The 18,273-nt window shown below is 47.6% G+C and overlaps 1 protein-coding gene across 1 annotated transcript in view; it reads right to left on the reverse strand.

Annotated features, from left to right (window-relative positions):
* Positions 1-7,628: 7,628 nt before the first annotated feature.
* Positions 7,629-18,273, reverse strand: part of F9 (coagulation factor IX) — a 427,131-nt gene continuing 416,486 nt past the window's right edge. Inside the window, exon 8 of the mRNA XM_069205987.1 lies at positions 7,629-8,749. Coding sequence (XP_069062088.1) covers positions 8,196-8,749 — 554 coding nt within the window. The 3' untranslated portion in view covers positions 7,629-8,195. The remainder of the gene's footprint in view (positions 8,750-18,273) is intronic.

Genomic DNA, 18,273 nt, shown 5'->3' on the forward strand with positions numbered 1-18,273 from the left:
GACAATGCTGGGTGGTAGGAATTTTTTGGATTCATGCAGATTCTGGAAGGTTCCTTGACAAAAATGTGGGGGAAATGTGTGAGGTTTGCAGGGCATTGTGTGTAAGAAAATGGTGCAGGGTGCATGTGAAGCACATCACCCTGGACTCACCTAGATGTCTAGTTTTCAGATGTGTCTAGGTCTTGTGGATTTGTCTACATGGCAGCTTCCCAAAGTTCAAAAAGTGCAGCCCTCACCATTCCAAGTGGGACGATTTAGAGTGTTAGACCAGCTCTCATGGCCTGAATGTAAAACTGAAACACAAAGTAGTCAAATGTCCTCTTGCTTGCTGTGGGATAAGATGTTTTAGTGTGCGGAGGGGAGCTGAAAGACTTTTACCCCCTTAAGTTGGGGTGGGGGCATCACCATGCCCATACTGGTTTGTAGCCACCACCCCACTATATTATTTTTTAATTCCCTGTCATCTAGTAGGTTTTTTGCCCCCCAGGGAGTAAATCGGGGGTAATTGCCCCATCTGCCCACTAGTGGGCAGAACAACTTTGGTCCCATTTATTTGGGGTGGGGTGATGGTCATATCTCCACCCTCTTTTTTGGAGAAAAAAATCTTGCCTGGTCTCTGGTGGGCTTCCTGCCCCCCTGGTAGGCAGATGGGCCTTCCAAAAATAGGCCGATATGCTCCTAAGGGGGGCAGATATGGCAAACTGTAATGTGCCCCCTCTGGGGATGACCCTTGCCCAAAGGACTGCCCCCCAAACAAAACACAAACATACACACACACCAATCCCTGGTGCCTAAGTGGTTTCTGCCACCCCTGGTGGTTGATCAGCCTATTAGAAATAGGCCTATCTGCACCCAAGGGGGGCAAAAATGGCCTAAAATAAATTTGCCCCCCAGGGGAGCGACCCTTGCCTAAGGGGTTGCGTCCCATTTGTAAATAAAATTAAAAAAATAAAAGCCCCTGGTGCCAAGTGGTTTCTGCCCCACTCGGGGGCAGATCGGCCCAATAAAAATTGGCAGATCCACCCCCAAAGGGGGGCAGAAATGGCCTAAAATAAATTTGCCCACAGGGGAGCCACCTTGCCTAAGGGGTCGCTCCCCTTGAATGAAATTGTCGCAAAAAAAATAAATCCCTAGTGTCTAGTGGTTTCTGCCCCCTTGGGGGCAGATTGGCCTAGGAAAAATAGGCTGATCTGCCCCCAATGAGGGAAGAAATGCCCTAAAATAAAATTGTCCCCGAGGGGAGTGACCCTTGCCTAAGGGGTTGCTCCCCATCTGTAAAGCAATAAAAAAAATCTCTGGTGCCTAGTGGTTTTTGTCCCCCCTGGGGGTAGATTGGCTTAATTAAAATAGGCTGATCTGCCCGCAAGGGGGGCAGAACTGGCCTAAAATACATTTGCCCCCCTGCCCCGCCAGGAGCTACCCTTGCCTAAGGGATCACTCCCCTTGCATGAAATTGACCTTAAGAAACTCCCTGGTGTTTAGTGGTTTGCAGATTGGCCTAATAAAAATAGGTTGATTTGCCCCAAAGGGGGGCAGAAATGGCCTAAATATAATTTGCTCCCTAGGGGAGCGACCCATGCCTAAGTGGTCTCTCTCCGCCTCTAAAAAGCAAAAACAAAACAAAAAAAATTATCCCTGGTGCCTAGAGGTTTCTGCCTCCCCCGGGGGCAGATCGGCCTAATAACAAAAGGCCGATCTTCCCCGGGGGGGGGCAGAAAAGGCCTTCAAAATAATTGCCCACCTAGGGAGCGACCCTTGCCCAAGGGGTCGCTCCCTTTCTGCCAATTTCCATTTTAAAAATTAATCCTGGGGTCTAGCGGGTATTTCAGCAGCCAGATCACTTCACGATCCGGCTGCTGAAATGCTCTGAGAGACATCAAAGGGAAGGAAATTTCTTTACTTCCCTTTGAAGCCTCTCAGGCCCCCATCACATGATCGGAAGAGAAATACTAAAGCTCACCTGTGAGCGTGGTGGGGCAGCCTCTGATGAGGTCAGCACGTGATTGCGTGCTGAGATATCAGACCCCCCAGGGTCGTTGGAGGGGTGGGGGTGGAAGGAGAAGCGATTCCCCTTCTATCCCTGCCCTGGGGGTGCCGAGGCGAGGCTCATGGGGGGAGCGCTAGCACTCCTTCCATGAGCCAGTCCAAGGACGTAACGGTTACGTCCTTCGCTGTGAAGGGGTTAATGAGTTCATTAATGGTTAAGTGAGTATGAGGTAGGGGTGTGCGAAGGAGGCTGTAGGAGGCTGGCCTGGTTTGTAGTGGGTCCCTTGGGTACTTACACCTTACACCAGGTCCAGTTATCTCTTATTAGTAAAATGTAGTAGTGTTCTAGCAGCTTAGGCTGATAGAGGTAGCTATAGCAGAGCAGCTTAGGCTGAACTAGGAGACACACAAGGCTCCTGCAATACCACTTATAGTTACACAGTACTTATACACAAGTAAAGGCACTACTCAGTGCTACCAAAACTAAAGGTGACACAGTATCAAAAATATCTTAGAGGCAATACTCCTCTAGAGATAAGTATTATACACAATATATACACTAGACACCAAAATAAGGTAAGTAATTAGACGTAGGATAGTGCAAACAATATGAAATGCTATAGAATGCAATGGGATAAAATAGGTTTAGGGGCAACACAAACCATATACCAAGAAAGTGGAATGTGAATCACGAATTCCCCCCTAGACAAGTGTAGTGTGTGCAGGATCACCGGGTGAGTAAGAATACAGTAAAGGTAAGTACATTACCCCAACCCAGAGCCCAGAAATGCAGGATTAAAGTACTACAAGTTTCCTTAGGACACACTACAAGTCGTGATTAGAGTTATTGCAAGAACCAAGCAAAACTGCAAACAACAGATGGTGGATTTCTGGACCTGAAGACCTGCAAAGGAAGGAGACCAAGTCCAGAAGTCGAAAGAAGTTCCAGGAAGGACAGGAGTCCCTGCCAACCCAGAAGAGGGTGCAAAAGAAGAATCCCTGGTTGGATAAAGACTGCAGAAATGCACCCAAGGAAGATGTCAGTGAGTTCCTGCATGATGCACTGGATGTCCCATGAAGAGACGTTGGATGCAGGAGAGTTTTGGCACTGGAATTCTCCAACAAGCTTTGGTTCCGGCAAAGTTGTGTTTTGCATCAAGTTGTCACTATCTGGACCCAGGAGGGACCTAGGGGCCTCAACTCTGTGAGAGGAGGAAGAGGGGGCTCTCAGCACTTCAGAGAGCCCTCAGAACACCAGATAGTACCCACAGGAGTCCCAGGACACAGTGACAAAGGAGGTGCAAAATGCTGTTGGTGCAGCATACAAAGGAAGGTCCCACACCGCCAGAGAACAACTGAGGGGGTTGAGCATCAAAGGATAGAGTGCTGGGGACCTGGGCCTGGCTGTGCACAAAGGAATTTTGCAAAGAGTGCACAGAGGCCTTAGGAAGTGAAGAAGACGCGGTGCACAGGGAAACTGACGTTCTCAGGGAATGCATGGTCTTACCTCCTCGAAATTGGGACAGCAGGACTCTGTCGATGGGGTCCACCCTCTGTGTTCCAAGGAGCACGCTTGTCACCAGGAGAGGAGTCCAAGAGAGGTTCTGGTTAGCAGAACCTCAGTGACACAGTTAAGCACTACTGACAACACACACATTAGGCCACAAACTATGAGCACTAGGGTCCTTGCTAGCAGGATCCCAGTGAGACAGGCAAAACATACTGACAAGTAGGTTTTTATCTATGAGCACTGGGGTCCTGGCTAGCAGGATCTCAGTGACCCAGTAAAAACACACTGACACACTCACATACAGGCCAAAAGTGGCCAAATGCTAGAAAGACGCTACTTTCTCACACTTACTACCCCACGTTTTTAAACTTCAGTGCTTTTCAAAGTGCTAAGTTGCAAAAGATTTTTTAAAAATGTAAAGGTTCAAAGGGAACATGTGGCAGCTGGAAAGTTTCTGCTGGTGCGCATGACTAAGAGCATGCTGAAGTCCATCTGCATGCAGCATCCCGCCCCTTCCACTAAGCAAGAAAAAAAACTACGTACGTTGTTGGCTGGTGGTTATGGTGGTAAAATGTCAAAATTCAACAGGTGTCAGTATCTGAAATTTCAGATCTCCACAATACTTGGTTGTTTTTTAAGTCACTGCCCATTCACCTTCATGGGCCTCCCTCTCATCCTTGTTTATGGCCCTCACAGAGCAAAAGCCCTACAGCCAGGATCGCATTCAATCATTTGCTAGGGGCCAATGCAAAGTCCACTATATGTGTATTTGAAACAATAGGTTTTGCCCAAAGACAGGTAAAGCTGTCAGTAGCCAAGACCTAAAAAGAGAAATCTTTGAACTGAAAAGTAAAAATGAGAGCGATGTAGCTGAGGCCTAGAACGAGAGATCATTGAAATGAAAAGTAAAATTGAGAGAAGCTCTATAGTTTTTCTGTTTGAACTTGAAATTGTACGAAATTGGTGAAAAGGGTGTAGTTTTATGGAACATATTCAAAGTTGTGAATAAAACAAAGATAATATGAAATTGATGTAAAATTGATTTCATGACAAAAAACTAACAATACATATTTACAGGCACACACTTGAACATACTAGTTGTTATCACAATACTAAGCATTTGTTGGTCACTTTTAAGTTTAAACAAAATTCACTCCAATCCAAAAGACACACTTTACAATGTGCAAATACCATTAAGGCATAAAGGGGGTCATTCCTAGATTGGCGGGACGCGGTCACCGCCCGCCAAGCGGGAACCGCCAGAAGACCGTACCGCGGTCAAAAGGCCGCCCGCCCGCCCAGCGGGAAACCCCCTTCCACGAGGATGCCGGCTCCAAATGGAGCCGGCGGAGTCGAAGGGGTGCGACGGGTGCAGTTGCACCCGTCGGGATTTTTTGTGTCTGCCACGCAGACACTGAAAATCTATGTGGGGCCCTGTTAGGGGGCCCCTGCAGTGCCCATGCCAGTGGCATGGGCACTGCAGGGGCCCCCAGGGGCCCCACAACACCCATTCCCGCCAGCCAGGTTCTGGCAGTGAAAACCGCCAGAACCAGGCTGGCGGGAAGGGGGTCGGAATCCCCATGGCGGGGCTGCTTGCAGCGCCGCCGTGGAGGATTCCCTGGGGCAGCGGGAAGCCGGCGGGAAACCGCCGGCTTCCCTTTTCTGACCGTGGCTTTACCGCCGCGGTCAGAATGCCCCCGGAAGCACCGCCAGCCTGTTGGCGGTACTTCCTCCGTCACCTACCCTGGCGGTCATAGACCGCCAGGGTATGAATGACCCCCAAAATGTGTTTAATGACAAGTAAAAAGTGAAGAAGTGTGTGTAAGTGAATGGTGAATGTGCAAAGCTGCCAACTAACCACATGTCAGCACGCAAACTTTAAGCCAGAGATGTTACATAGCTGTCAACTAGCTACTTGGCGTGAGGCTAATTTCTTCAAAACAACTGAACTGAGGGATCTTGTTAGACTTGGATGTATACATAGCCTTCACACTGGTTTAATCCCAGGGACAACCCTAGCAGGCCACCACCATGGCCAGTGACACTATTTACTCCCAATTACACACATGGCTGATCTTATGGTAGGATAATGCTGGTGATGGAAGACATCAATATTCTGGCTTTGATAAGCTGATGTCCTAGGAATTCCTGAGAGAACCTGTATTTGTTAAGCAGCTTGCAGAGTGGGGACTTTCTATGCCTTCAGGCTCTGGAGCCCATGGCTTGTCGAACCATAGCAATTCTTTGTATTGCATTCTCTCTGTTGTGTAAACATCCAAGTGAAAATGGAAACAGATTTGATCCTCACACCAGTATGACACACATTCTAAAAAGTACCTACAATTGCAGGAAGGCAGGTATTCCCAAATTCCAAGTTGACAGGTCCCCCTGCCAGGACATCTGAATATTTCCTTTGTAGCAGGTCATGTTAAAATTGGAGAACGAGTACTGCCACCTGATTTAAACAAAGTGGGGCTTTGATAAGCTAAGGTTAAGAGGATAGTTGGGGATACCACCATGTCAATGGTGACATCCAAATGGTGGTATCTTTGTCTCCACCCTTGCCTTGCAATTAGAAGCAGGGAAAAAGGGTCAGAACCTTGATGCAAAGTGCAATCTCACTCTCAATACCAATGGGGTATAGTTACTATGATTTTGTGTTGTGTCTGTGTTGCAAAAGTGACACAAATTCATGCCAAATCTTTTTGGGCCTCATTTACAAGTACAAGAGGCCTGTGAATCTGGAGTGTCACTTTTTATGACACTCCTGTGGCACATGCCTCTCAATCAAATCTATGCTGCTTTGCATTCCTTAATAGACAAGGAGTAATGCAAGGCAGCGCTAATCGCTACCTTACCTTACTCTTTATCAAGGAGGCATTCCATTGGTGTTGCGGTGGGTTTTCCCATGCAACACCCATGAGTTTTGACACATTCCGAGATTTACAAAAATCTGTAAACCTAGGAATGCGTCAAAACTGTGCGCCCCCCCAAGGTAGGTGTAACAAGGAGAGAAAACTGTTTTTCTCCTTGTTTTTTTCTCTTTTCTATGTTTGTTGCATTCTGTAGCACACTAGAGAAAGAGGAAATCATCTCCAAAAACAATTATGCCAACAATACAGACACCTTTCACAATGGTGCAAGGGTGCCTGCGTTGGCACTAGACACCAATTTGGATTCCAGCGCAGACAGAAAGGATAGGAATGCGCAGTGTGTCATTAATGTGGCACAGTCCTGTCCTTTCCTTTTGACGAAGGGTGGCACTGCAAGGAGCGTTGCTGAAATGCCCTACTCCAGAAAGGTGTAAGTGAGGCCCTTTGTTTCTATTTACTTTCTGTGCTGGAAAATCACTCAAAAAGTAAAGAGAAGCAGGGTTATGTGCTGCTTTGCATTACCGAGTACCACGCTTCCATGGGTGGTGCAAGGGCATTTTCATGCAACCACCCAAGGTTTTTGAGGCAAAACCTAATTTGCTAAAAAAAGGAAACAGGGTTTAGTATCCAAAAATTGTGCCCATTCAAATTAGGCACAATCATGGAGAAACACTTTTATTTTGCCTTTCTTTTCTAACTTTGCATGTGTGCTCCACTATATCGCACAGATATAAAGTGGAGAAAGCTTTAAAGTTAGTCTGAGCATAGTATTTTGTCCTGGAAGGGCATTTTTCCAGTACAAAACCTATGCTAGACCCACGCAGACACCCTTGCATTATGGTGCAGAGGTTTGTGCGTGGGGCATGACAGCAAATTTCTGCGCCGGCGCTAGGGAGAGGGAGGATTGCCATATATCTGTAAATAAGGCGCTCTCCTACTCTCTCCTTCTCACGCTGCTGTACTGCGCTGCTATTTGGTAAATCTTGGCCCAAGTTTCCCATCAGTTTATTAGTTCCAAATAACATAATTGAAAACATGAGAATACTTATCTCATTGTCTGTGACTTTACTTTCAACGCCAGGGAGGAAAACAGCCATTTTATGGATTTCTGCTCCTTCATAATTATACCTGTTTCGGATCAAGTGATGCGCAGCAGTATGGTTTGCACTGCAAAACGTTGCCTTGTGATAAAACAGAAATCAGTATTATGTAATTAACATCATAAAACTGATAATGAATTCACAAAACCAAAGCAGGGACAAAAGATGTTTATTAGACGACACTATTTCTGAGAAGCACAGAGAGGGTAAATGTTTGCATTGTTTGCGGTGTTGGTTTATTATTGCACAGAACGCAGGGTCGTCACTTGCAGGTAATTTTATATGCAATCGCTCATTCTTTTCTGTGATTATGAGATTTTCAGAAAAAAATAAGCTCAATGCTGTACATGTGTGAATTATATTCGCCAATTTCCATGCATATTTATGCGTATATGTCAGGCATTCTCATTAAATTTCTGTGACATTTTCTCTATCAAGCTGTGAAATTGCTTCCGAGCAGAAAATACAGCGCCCTTCCAATGTCTTCTAAGAATTTGCAACACTTGTGATCTTTCAAACAACTGGCATTTTAGATTTTAAAATATGACTACAAAGAACTGTGAGCAGTAGTATTGCATTTCTGAATAAGAAAATTAAGACTTGTTATCTGACAATTTTAATATGCAATTATACTGTTAAATTGTGACGGATCTGTTTTTACGCTACTCTGCATAAAACACAGGCAGGATGAGCAAGGCCCCGACATTCTTTTAATGAAAGTATTGATTAAGGCAGCAGAGCTGTGCTTTTTATCCAGTCAGTAAATCGGGAAACTCGGGTGTAAACACCGTACTTTTCTCTCAACGCGCATTTTTCACCCCAGCTAATTATTCCTGTGAGAAACCACACATCATTAAAAAGGCTAGCAAGAGGCCCTCCGCTGTCTCCCTGGCACGAATCTTTGCTTACATCATCGTAACCAGCGCAGAACATGTTTACAAACACTGTGACCCTGCTGCTCCGTTTGCACGCAGCGCGGTCCACAAACGGGACCTCAACCTTCTGAAGCACTGTGGCCGGCCTCCCCTGGAAGCGCACGTCGCCCCAGCCACTCACGATGTTGCGCACGCTCTTCTCTTTCGTGAGGCTATCTATGAAGTCCTTGTTCGCGATGCAGATCGGAGTGACGTAGCTGTTGAATTCCATCGGGGTTGCTAGCTCTACTAGAGCTATGTCGTGGTGGTACTTGTTTTTAGTGGCGTTGTAGCTCGGGTGCATGATGACTTGTTGCACTTGAAGGTATTGCTCTGTGCCATCATTGAGTTCAGTGTTATGTTCGCCTGTTGAAATAAAGATTGTGCTTTCCATCATAAAAATATTATTAGAGATCAAAACCAGCGAGGTGAATTTATTCGTATACTATTTTTCGTTTTATGAAAAATATCTTAATTGCTTTGCCAACACTAAAAGAGATTTGCCGAACTCTGTTTGAGACATTAACAAAAGCGGAGCTACAGGGAGCCACGGCACCACATCTATGCACACTAACTAGCACTGAAATCTCAGGAGAACAAAACACCATTCTCATGTTTTACTTCAAGGAACTGTGCACGAACTAGCGGGAAACATTAAGGGCCATATTTATACTTTTTGACGCAAAACTGCGCTAACGCAGTTTTGCGTCAAAAAAATTAGCGCCGTCTAACGCCATTCTGAAGCACCATGCGGGCGCCGTATTTAATCAATGACGTTAGCCGGCGTTACCTGCCGGCGCTGCCTGGTGTGCGTGGAAAAAAACGACGTACACCAGGCAGCGCCGGCGTAGGGGAAAATGGAGGCCCATATTTATACTTTTTGATGCAAAACTGCGCTAACGCAGTTTTGCGTCAACAAAAATTAGCGCCGGCTAACGCCATTCTGAAGCGCCGTGCGGGCGCCGTATTTATTGAATGACGTTAGCCGGCGTTAGCCGCCGGCGCCGTCTGGTGTGCGTTAAAAAAAATGACGTACACCAGGCAGCGCCGGCGTAGGGGAAAATGGAGCTTGGGCGTCAAGAAATGGGGCAAGTCAGGTTGAGGCAATTTTTTAGCCTCAACCCGATTTGCGCCATTTTTTTTGACTCCCAACCCCCATTGAAATGACTCCTGTCTTAGCAAAGACAGGAGTCATGCCCCCTTGCCCAATGGCCATGCCCAGGGGACTTCTGTCCCCTGGGCATGGTCATTGGGCATAGTGGCATGTAGGGGGGCACAAATCAGGCCCCCCTATGCCACAAAAAAAAACAAAAAAAACACTTACCTGAACTTACCTTAATGTCCCTGGGATGGGTCCCTCCAGCCTTGGGTGTCCTCCTGGGGTGGGCAAGGGTGACAGGGGGTGTCCCTGGGGGCATGGGAGGGCACCTCTGGGCTCCTTCAGAGCCCACAGGTCCCTTAACGCCTGCCTTTAGCAGGCGCTAAAAAACGGCGCAAAAGCGTCCATACGTCATTTTTTTTGACCCGCCCACTCCCGGGCGTGAATTTTGCCCGGGAGTATAAATCCGACACACATGCCTCGGAGTCGATTTTTTAGACGTGAACGCCTACCTTGCATCTCATTAACGCAAAGTAGGTGTCCACGCTAAAAAATGACGCACACTCCATGGACTTTGGCGCTAGACGCATCTAACGCCAAAGTATAAATATGGAGTTAGTTTTGCGTCGAAATTGCATTAAAAAAAACGACGCAATTCCGGCGCAAACAGAGTATAAATATGCCCCGGAGTTTGGGCATCAAAAAATGGGGCAAGTCAGGCTGAGGCAAATTTTTCGCCTCAACCCGATTTGCGTCATTTTTTTTCACTCCCAACCCCCATAGAAATGACTCCTGTCTTAGCAAAGACAGGAGTCATGCCCCCTTGCCCAATGGCCATGCCCAGGGGACTTCTGTCCCCTGGGCATGGTCATTGGGCATAGTGGCATGTAGGGGGGCACAAATCAGGCCCCTCTATGCCACAACAAAAAAAAAATAATAATACTTACCTGAACTTACCTTAATGTCCCTGGGATGGGTCCCTCCAGTCTTGGGTGTCCTCCTGGGGTGGGCAAAGGTGACAGGGGGTGTCCCTGGGGGCATGGGAGGGCACCTCGGGGCTCCTTCAGAGCCCACAGGTCCCTTAACGCCTGCCCTGAGCAGGCGTTAAAAAATGACGCTAACGAGGGTAGACGTCATTTTTTTTTGCCCGGGAGTATAAATACGATGCACATGCCTCGGAGTCAATTTTTTAGACGGGAACGCCTACCTTGCATCTCATTAACGCAAAGTAGGTGTCCACGCTAAAAAATGACGCAAACTCCATGGACTTTGGCGCTAGACGCGTCTAACCCCAAAGTATAAATATGGAGTTAGTTTTGCGTCAGAATTGCGTAAAAAAAACCGACGCAATTCCGGCGCAAACGGAGTATAAATATGACCCTAAAAGTCAAAACACAATTAGCCTGGAGCAGGAAAATATAATTTTTTCCTTTTGAAGAAACAGATCGAATAAGTATGTTTACATTTTGATTTGGTTTTAGATTGGAGCAAAACATAAAATACTAAAGAACACAAGCAAATATTTTTTGTGTGTCTGAAATACATTCGGATATTATCCTGTGCAGTATGTCAACCTCCATCGCTCTGAAAGATTTTTTTTTTTCCCCACTGGGTCGATTCACCACACTTTTCCCATGTAAAATGAGATATATGTAGCAGAAAATGAGTCAAACCTTCTGCAAGCAGTATGTAGACAGAATTAATACAAAGTCAAACACACCTATATGACGCAGGCCTCGTTTCCACGTGTGTGCGTGTGAGTTATGCAAAGTTTGAGTAACTTGCGCACCACAAGCTTCTAGTGAACAGCTACCCGGGAACATTCCGAGGAGAGAGGCAGGAGAGTAGTCAGGACAAATTCATGTATAGAAAGGAACACCCATGTGGATATAACAAGGTCGATAGCCACAAACATACGGGCGCCTGAACTTAATCTTGAATGATACATTGATAACTGCTGAGAAAAGTGCACACTGAGGCCAGTATTTCCCATTTTCAAGGGGAGTGTTTTGGAAATCCTAATGAAATGAAAAAAACTGAAAGAAATCTGAGTTTTAGTATTTCACTCATTTCCTAAGTCTTCACATGATTCTGTACATGACTGGATGGGGAATATAATTGTATAGTAGGGATGTAGGTCAATCAAGCGTAAATAGAAAATAATGGTAAGAAGATTACATTAAAATAAAACTGACAAGAAATAAAAGGACTTTCACAAAATTGACCTGGGCCTAGGCATCCCGTGTTTCTTAGTTCTGAGCATTTACAGACAGCAGCAAGGTAGGGAGTTGTGCCACTGTAGGAGTTTACTCTCAAACATCTCGAATACAGGTTGTATCTCACACGGGTTGCACAAGCTGAATAGCCCATGTGTTAGGCCTAAACCAACTAAAGAACTGAATGCCAAGACTCGGTTTTTTCCTCTAGGGACCTGGATAAAATTTGTGACAGTTTATAGTCAACCCCAATATATCTGGCAAAAAGAGTTCCATGTATCACCAAGCCCCTTTTAAAGGCATGAAACCAGTGAATGTTTTTCTGCTTTTCTCAGAGTCCAGATACAGTGATTCCTTTTGAGGATTAGAATTAAAATTCAACAATTAAGTTAGCGCTAACAGTCTGAACCATGAAAATTAAATTTAAAATCAGCCTCTAGGGGCCTGATTTGGAGTTTGGTGGTGTTACTCCCTGACCTGCTATTGGCCAGGAGTCCACTTGGCTCCACCAGCCTGCCCCTGTGCTCCTGACCCCCCTACTGCTGCCTGGGGAGCAGTTCGAGGCCCTCACTCCAACAACCGTATAAGTAACTTCCCGTTTTGTTCTCTAGTATTCTCTTCTCTTATATACTGTGTACATTCCGCTGTTTTAACCCGTTTGCCTTCCGCCGCACATTTCTCTGCCCATCGCTTATTGTGCCTCATCTGTTGCCTTTCTCTGCCCTTTTTCTCTGCCCATCGCTTATTGTGCTTCATCTGATGCCTTTCTCTGCCCTTTCTCTATGCCCTTTCTCTCTGCCCATCGCTTATTGTGCTTCATCTGTTGCCTTTCTCTGCCTTTTTTCTCTGCCCATCGCTTATTGTGCTTCATCTGTTGCCTTTCTCTGCTCTTTTTTTCTGCCCATCGCTTATTGTGCTTCATCTGTTGCCTTTCTCTGCCCTTTTTCTCTGCCCATTGCTTATTGTGCTTCATCAGTTGCCTTTCTCTGCCCTTTTTCTCTGCCCATCGCTTATTGTGCTTCATCTGTTGCCTTTCTCTGCCCTTTGCTGCCCTTTGTATACTGTGCATTACTCGTGGTCTTAGTCTGTTTTTGCCTACTGTTTATTGTGTTGTCACAGCCTGTTCCGCACTCCCTGACCCCCTTGTCCCCCTGCACCCATCTCTCGCCTTTCTTCCCCTCCCCCAACCCGTTCCTTCTCCGATCCTTCAGCACCCTGCCGCTACCTCCCGTGCTGCCCCGTCCCCGTTCACACCCATTGGCCCCCTCCCTCCTTCCAGCTGCTCCACCCTCCCACCCTCTTAATGGCGGCCGCTGCGCGGAGTCTCTTGTGACTCCCTGACCTGCTTCTGGCCAGGAGTCCACTTGGCTCCACCAGCCTGCCCTCGTGCTCCTGACCCCCCTACTGCTGCCTGAACAGCAGTTCGAGGCCCTCACTCCGACGACCGTGTAAGTAACTCCCCGTTTTTTTCTCTAGTATTCTCTTCTCTTATATACTGTGTACATTCTGCTGTTTTAACCCGTTTGCCTTCCGCCGCTCATTTCGCTGCCCATTGCTTATTGTGCCTCATCTGTTGCCTTTCTCCGCCCTTTTTCTCTGCCCATCGCTTATTGTGCCTCATCTGTTGCCTTTCTCTGCCCTTTTTCTCTGCCCATCGCTTATTGTGCTTCATCTGTTGCCTTTCTCTGCCCATCGCTTATTGTGCTTCATCTGTTGCCTTTCTCTGCCCTTTCTCTCTGCCCATCGCTTATTGTGCTTCATCTGTCACCTTTTTCCTCCCTTTTTCTCTGCCCATCGCTTACTGTGCTTCATCTGTTGCCTTTCTCTGACCTTATTCTCTGCCCATCGCTGATTGTGCTTCATCTGTTGCCTTTCTCTGCCCTTTGTATACTGTCCATTACTCATGGTCTTAGTCTGTTTTTGCCCACTGTTTATTGTGTTGTCACAGCCTGTTCCACGCTCCCTGACCCCCCTACCCCGCGCCCATCTCTATCCTCTCTCCCCCTTCCTCCTCCCATCCCTTCTCCGATCCTCCGCCACCCTGCCGCTGCCTCCCCTGCAGCCCGCCCCCTGCGCACACCCATTGGCCCCCTCCCTCCTCCCAGCTGCTCCACCTTTCCACCCCACCCTCTTAATGGCGGCCGATGGCGTGCCAGAGGCTTGCCAGGGGCAAGCCCGTCTGAGCCAGTCCGTGCCTGGACCATGTCCAGCACCAGTCCCCCTGGCCCCCACAGCCAAAAACCCCCAGACAACCCTACTCCCCTCTCACCCTCCACTTCCTCAACCCAGGTTCCTGCCCCACCTGCACCCTTTCCAGCCCCACACACTCACATGGCCCCTTCACCTGCTACACCTGTAATTTCTCCTGCTCCACATCCCTCACACCACACACCAACCACAGCGCCCCCCCAACAAACACAATACCCCCAACACAATATACACCTGCTCTACCCCCATGCCCACCAAACAACCCCACCACCTCACAACCAGAACACACCCCGCAATAACACCATCATACAACACACCAACAACACCCACCACAACCACCTCAAGTGCCTGCTCCTCAACACCTGCTCTCTTCACAAACATGCCATAGAACTCTGGGATCTCATCACATCACACTCACTTGACATCGTCTTCCTCACGCAAACCTGGACCAACCACTCCTTAGAACGGGACATAGCCACTGCCACCCCCATGGGATACAAACTCCAACGCAAAGACCGCCTCAACAAGCCAGGAGGTGGCATCGCCATCCTACTCAAAGACACCATTAAAGTCACCACCAACTCCCAAGGCACTATCAACAGCACAGAACACATGCACTTCCTAATCCACATTAACAACAACTCCACCCTCAGAGGTACACTAATCTACAGACCACCAGGACCACGCCATGCCTTCTGCGACACCATCGCCGACACCATCAGCACGCATGCCCTTACCTCCACAGACTACATCTTCCTCGGTGATTTCAACTTTCACTTGGAGAACCTTCAAGACCACAACTCCACCTCCCTCATAGACAGTCTCACCAACCTCGGACTCAAACAACTGGTCACATCACCCACCCACTCAGCAGGACACACGCTTGACGCAATTTTCACCTCAAGCCAACACATAACCTACACCCACACCACCGAACTCTACTGGACCGAAAACCACTGCGTCCACTTCTCCTTCACCAAACCCCCCCCACACCACCATCAACACACCATGCCCTACCGCATGTGGGACAAGATCCCCACAGAACGCCTGAACTCCCAACTGGCACATAACCTTCCCTCCCACACCAACAACCCCAACACAGGAGCCCACAACCTCTCTAAATGGATCACTACCTGCGCAGATACACTAGCCCCCCTCAGAAAACACATCGCCACCCGCAACATCAAGAACACCCCTTGGTTCAACCCCGAACTCCAAGACTCCAAGCGCAAATGCCACCAAGCGGAGAAAATCTGGCGACAAGAACCCTCTACAACCAACTTCTCCACCCTCAAACCCTCCATTCGCACCCACCACCAACTCATACGCACCACCAAAAGAGCTCACTACAAGACACGACTGGAAAACACTTCCCAAAACAGCAAAGAACTCTTCACCATCATTAAAGAGTTATCCAAACCCAAAGCCAGCAACATAGACCCCACACACACACACAGCCCCTATGTGACGCCCTCTCCAACCACTTCCACCACAAAATCCTGGACATCCACAACAGCTTCATACCACACACACCCACCACACACAACCCTCCCTCGCCCAACTCAAACCCCACTCATGACCCCCCCACCACACTTACTACCTGGGGCCCAACCACACACGAAGAAACAAAAAAAGCCATGAATTCCATCCACTCCGGATCCCCCTCCGACCCCTGCCCTCATCACATCTACAACAAGGCCAGCCCAACCATCGCCCCCATACTTTGCGAAATAATCAACTCCTCATTCAACACCACTACCAACCCAGACCCCTGGAAGCACGCAGAAATCACTGCTCTTCTAAAAAAGCCCAAAGCCGACCCGGAGGTCCTCTCCAACTACCGCCCCATCTCCCTCCTCCCTTTCCCCACCAAGGTCACCAAAAAACTAGTCACGCCCACCTATCCCACTTTCTCGAGGAAAACAACACACTAGACCCCTCCCAATCTGGGTTCCGCAAGAACCACAGCACGGAAACCGCCCTCATCGCATGTAGTGATGACATCAGAACCAGAGTCGACAAAGGTGAGACCGTCGAACTCATCCTCCTAGACCTCTCCGCGGCCTTTGACACTGTCTTTCACCACACACTCCACACACGCCTCCACAACACAGGAATTCGTCGCAAACCTTAGACTGGCTCACCTCCTTCCTCACCGACCCGACCCAAAGAGTCCGCCTTCCACCCTTTCACTCCACCGCTACCAAAATCGTCTGCGGAATCCCCCAAGGGGCCTCCCTCAGCCCAGCCCTCTTCATCATTTACATGACCCCCCTCGCCAACATCGTCCGACCACACAGAATCACCATCCTCTCCTACGCAGACGACACCCAACTCATCCTCTCACTCAACCGCAACCCCACCACCGCCAAAACCAACCAACACGCTGCACTCCTCGACTCCGCCAACTGGATGACAACACACCACCTCAAGCTTAACTCCAACAAAACCAAAATCCTCATCTTTGGCCCCCACAAAACCATATGGGATGACTAATGGTGGCCCACTGCCCTAGGCCCCACACCCACCCCCGCAAACCACGCAAGCAACCTCTGCATCATACTGGACCCCTCCCTCTCCATGACACAGCAAATCAATGCAGTAACCTCCTCCTGCTTCCACATACTACGCATACTGACAAAATCCTTCAAATGGATTCCCTCAGGGACCAGGAAAACAGTAACCCATGCACTCATCAGCAGCAGGCTAGACTACGGTAACGCCCTCTCCGCCGGCACCACACTCAAACTCAAACGCAAACTCCAGAGAATCCAGAACACAGCTGCACGCCTCGTCCTGGACCTCCCCCGCCACAAACAAATCTCACCACACCTCAAATTCCTTCACTGGCTCCCCATAGATAAGAGAATCACTTTCACGATCCTCATCCACTTACACAAATCCCTCCACAACACCGGACCAGCCTACCTCAACGAAAGAGTGAACTTCCACTCTCCCACCCGCAACCTCCGATCTGCTGACCTCGCACTAGCTACAGTCCCCTGCATCCAACAAACCACCACAGGTGGCAGGGCATTCTCTTACCTTGCCCCCAAAACCTGGAACTCCCTCCCCACCAACCTCAGAAAAAACCTCAAGACATGGTGACCCCCCCAACAACCCCTGCCCCCCCTCAAACACCTTGAGACCCTCACGGGTGAGTAGGGCACTCTATAATTGTTTTTTTGATTGATCACAAATTAAGAGGATATCCTGTCCAATTGATACCAAATTAATTCAAATGGGTGACACTGGTGAACTCGGTTCAATGCACCAACACTGAATGTGAAGGAGAAGTTATTGTATCCCTGTGGAACCCCACTCAATACATAGTTGAAAAAGAGTTACCATTCTTGGGTTAGTAATAATCCCTGAAATGAGGTCAGGGGCACCGTGGTAATGTAAACAAACCTATTTCATTATTCACAATATCACATGTATATTGAACTAAAAAGAAAAGACACTTTTAACTAAAATAATTTATCGGACCAGGACAAACCGATTTTTCAGCACATCTAAAATATGTACGGTATATCATAAAAAGAGCAAGAAGGCACGTTATGAACAACAAGAATAAAATGAACTTTTCTGAAATGGTTACATTGTCAAATAAAATAAAACACCTTAAAATGTACTTCTGTGTGCTAAACTAGAGCTTGGGGAGTACAACAACTTGCAGCCTAGGGTTTCTTAGCAAAAAGTGATGCACTGCATACTCTGTAGGCAGCAAGAAGTGTCATTATCAGTGGAGATATGAAGGCTGTGTTCCCTGATGAGGGCAACCACGTGATGCAGTAGCAGTCTTCCTCCAGGAATCGGGTTTATCAGCATTAGGTGAAATGCATCATCTTCAAAGTGTACTGGCAGTAGATGAGACCATGTCTCGCAGAATCTCATGCAATAGTCTGGGTGAAGAACCCCTTCTGACAAGTGGTCAAGTGGCAGCTATTACATTCTAGGGGCCTGATTTAGTGTTCGGTGGAGGGGTTACTCCATCATAACGGTGACAGATGTCCTGTCCCTCAAAATCTAAATCTAAAGGATATAATGGGATTTATATTTCTGCGGCTGGGATATCCATCACCGTTATGTGGAGTACGCTCTCTGCCAAACTCTAAATCAGGCCTTAAATCTTATTAAATATTGGAATTTCTGACATATGTTTAGGAATGTCTGACATAGATCAGGTGCATCAAGGTGTACATCTCATACATTTCCTTATGAACATATAAGGGGAAAGGATGTCAATTCAGACTATTCTATTTTGGTTACATGTTTGTATTTGTTCTTATTTAACCTTGACATGGTGATAAGTAGACACTTGTCTAAAACTGATGTTGCCTCAGACGTTATATCTAACTCATTAG

Source organism: Pleurodeles waltl, chromosome 2_1 (assembly GCF_031143425.1).
Source record: "Pleurodeles waltl isolate 20211129_DDA chromosome 2_1, aPleWal1.hap1.20221129, whole genome shotgun sequence".
NCBI lineage: Eukaryota > Metazoa > Chordata > Amphibia > Caudata > Salamandridae > Pleurodeles > Pleurodeles waltl.